This window comes from Condylura cristata, unplaced genomic scaffold, assembly GCF_000260355.1.
Source record: "Condylura cristata isolate star-nosed mole 26May11 unplaced genomic scaffold, ConCri1.0 scaffold00007, whole genome shotgun sequence".
Lineage (NCBI taxonomy): Eukaryota > Metazoa > Chordata > Mammalia > Eulipotyphla > Talpidae > Condylura > Condylura cristata.
In genome coordinates this window covers 14,154,023-14,155,608 of record NW_004567108.1, presented here as the reverse complement: position 1 = coordinate 14,155,608, position 1,586 = coordinate 14,154,023, and the positions used below count along the sequence as shown (strand labels likewise).

General features: G+C 62.8%; 1 protein-coding gene across 1 annotated transcript in view; it reads left to right on the top strand.

Moving 5' to 3' along the window:
- The first annotated feature begins 1,037 nt into the window (after positions 1–1,037).
- The window catches only part of GOLPH3 (golgi phosphoprotein 3 (coat-protein)), a 38,001-nt gene continuing 37,452 nt past the window's right edge, over positions 1,038–1,586 (top strand). The window contains exon 1 of the mRNA XM_004678072.2: positions 1,038–1,548. Within this exon, the coding sequence (XP_004678129.1) occupies positions 1,324–1,548 (225 nt within the window). The 5' untranslated portion in view covers positions 1,038–1,323. The remainder of the gene's footprint in view (positions 1,549–1,586) is intronic.

Sequence of the window (1,586 nt, the reverse complement as noted above, 5' to 3'; positions counted from 1 at the left end):
AAGATAGGAAAAAGGGAAGTCTCCAGGGAAGGTCCCCACCCAAGGAGCCTGAGCATTTTTCTCTTTCGTGAGCGTGGGGTGGTCATGGTGTGCTACCAAAAGGGTGTGTGGAGGAAGAACTCTGTAGCCAGAACATTGCACGGGCGTTTACCATTTGTTATACGTTAAGTCCTGTTACAACACTGTACTTCTATTCAAACCAATTTGTATCCAAAGACTGTAGCCACTGTTGGTTCTAAACAATATTGGATCATATGCAATGCCATTTCTGGATAATGCTTACTTCCAAGCTCCTGCCAGGTTTGACAACTCTTCTTTAACTTGCACAAACCCTCCAGCGCGCCGAGGGGATTTAACCTAGTAATTAAATTGAAGGAGATTTAATGTGTACACAGACGTGGCATGAAATGCAACAGCTTTATTGCCAGCAGAAAAAAATCGTTGAGGTCGAGTGTACTGATGGGAGGGGGCAGTGGGGGAGTTGGTGCAGGATTAGCTGTGCTCTCTGTACCCTTGGTCACTTTGCAAGTCGGAAGGCGTGGAAAAGTCTTACCAACAAAACCATAACCATTCAATTTGTTCTAAACTCAGTTTTCATAAGTAATGCACCTTGAGGGAACACTAAAAGCCCACTTTGAAGCCATTTAAGCAGTTCCCTCTGAGGAGTCAGGAGCGTGGGCTGAGCGCCCGCCCTCTTCTCTCCCCATCAACAGCCAGCAAAGTCCTCCCAGTCCCGTGGGGTCCCCGGGACTCCAAGCCCGGCCCCCGCAACCCCCGCCAAGGCCAACTAAAGGATGCTGGTGTCTGGGGGGCCCAGACCGCCGCTCCCGGCTGAGCGGATGCACCCCCGCGAAGCCGCAGCTCCCGGACTCGACTGGGCCCCGAGCCCGCCTCCCGCGGCTGCGGGACCGAGTGCGGACCCGCGGCGTCCCCGCCCCTCCGTCGGGTCTCCGCCGCCACTTCCGGCGCCCTCAGGCCCGCCCACCGCCGGCAGTGCCACATCCTCCGGTGACGTCAGCCGGCGCCGCCATATTGGATAGGGGCCGCCGCCACCGCCGCCTCCGCCTCCGCCTCGGAGCTCGGGCTGCCTCCAGGGTCGCGGCCGCAGGAAGGCTGGGCCCCTCTCCCTCCCACTGACGCTCGGCCCGCCCGCCTCTCCCCGGCCCGTCTCCCCATGACCGCGGCCGGCTACGCGGCCGACGCACGTCGCCCCAGTGCCCGGATTTAACACGGAAGCCCGGGTCGGGAGCCGCGGGGGGAGGAGGAGGGAGACCCGGTAGGTCCCGCGTCTCTCTTGGCCGGCGCGGCGCCTCGACCGGAGCCATGACCTCGCTGACCCAGCGCAGCTCGGGCCTGGTGCAGCGGCGTACGGAGGCCTCGCGCAACGCCGCCGACAAGGAGCGGGCGGCGGGCGGCGGCGGGGGCCCCGGCGAGGACGACGCGCAGAGCCGCCGCGACGAGCAGGACGACGACGACAAGGGCGACTCCAAGGAAACGCGGCTGACCCTGATGGAGGAGGTGCTCCTGCTGGGCCTCAAGGACCGAGAGGTGCGGGCGCGGCGGGCGCGGGCTGCGGCCGGGGCGGG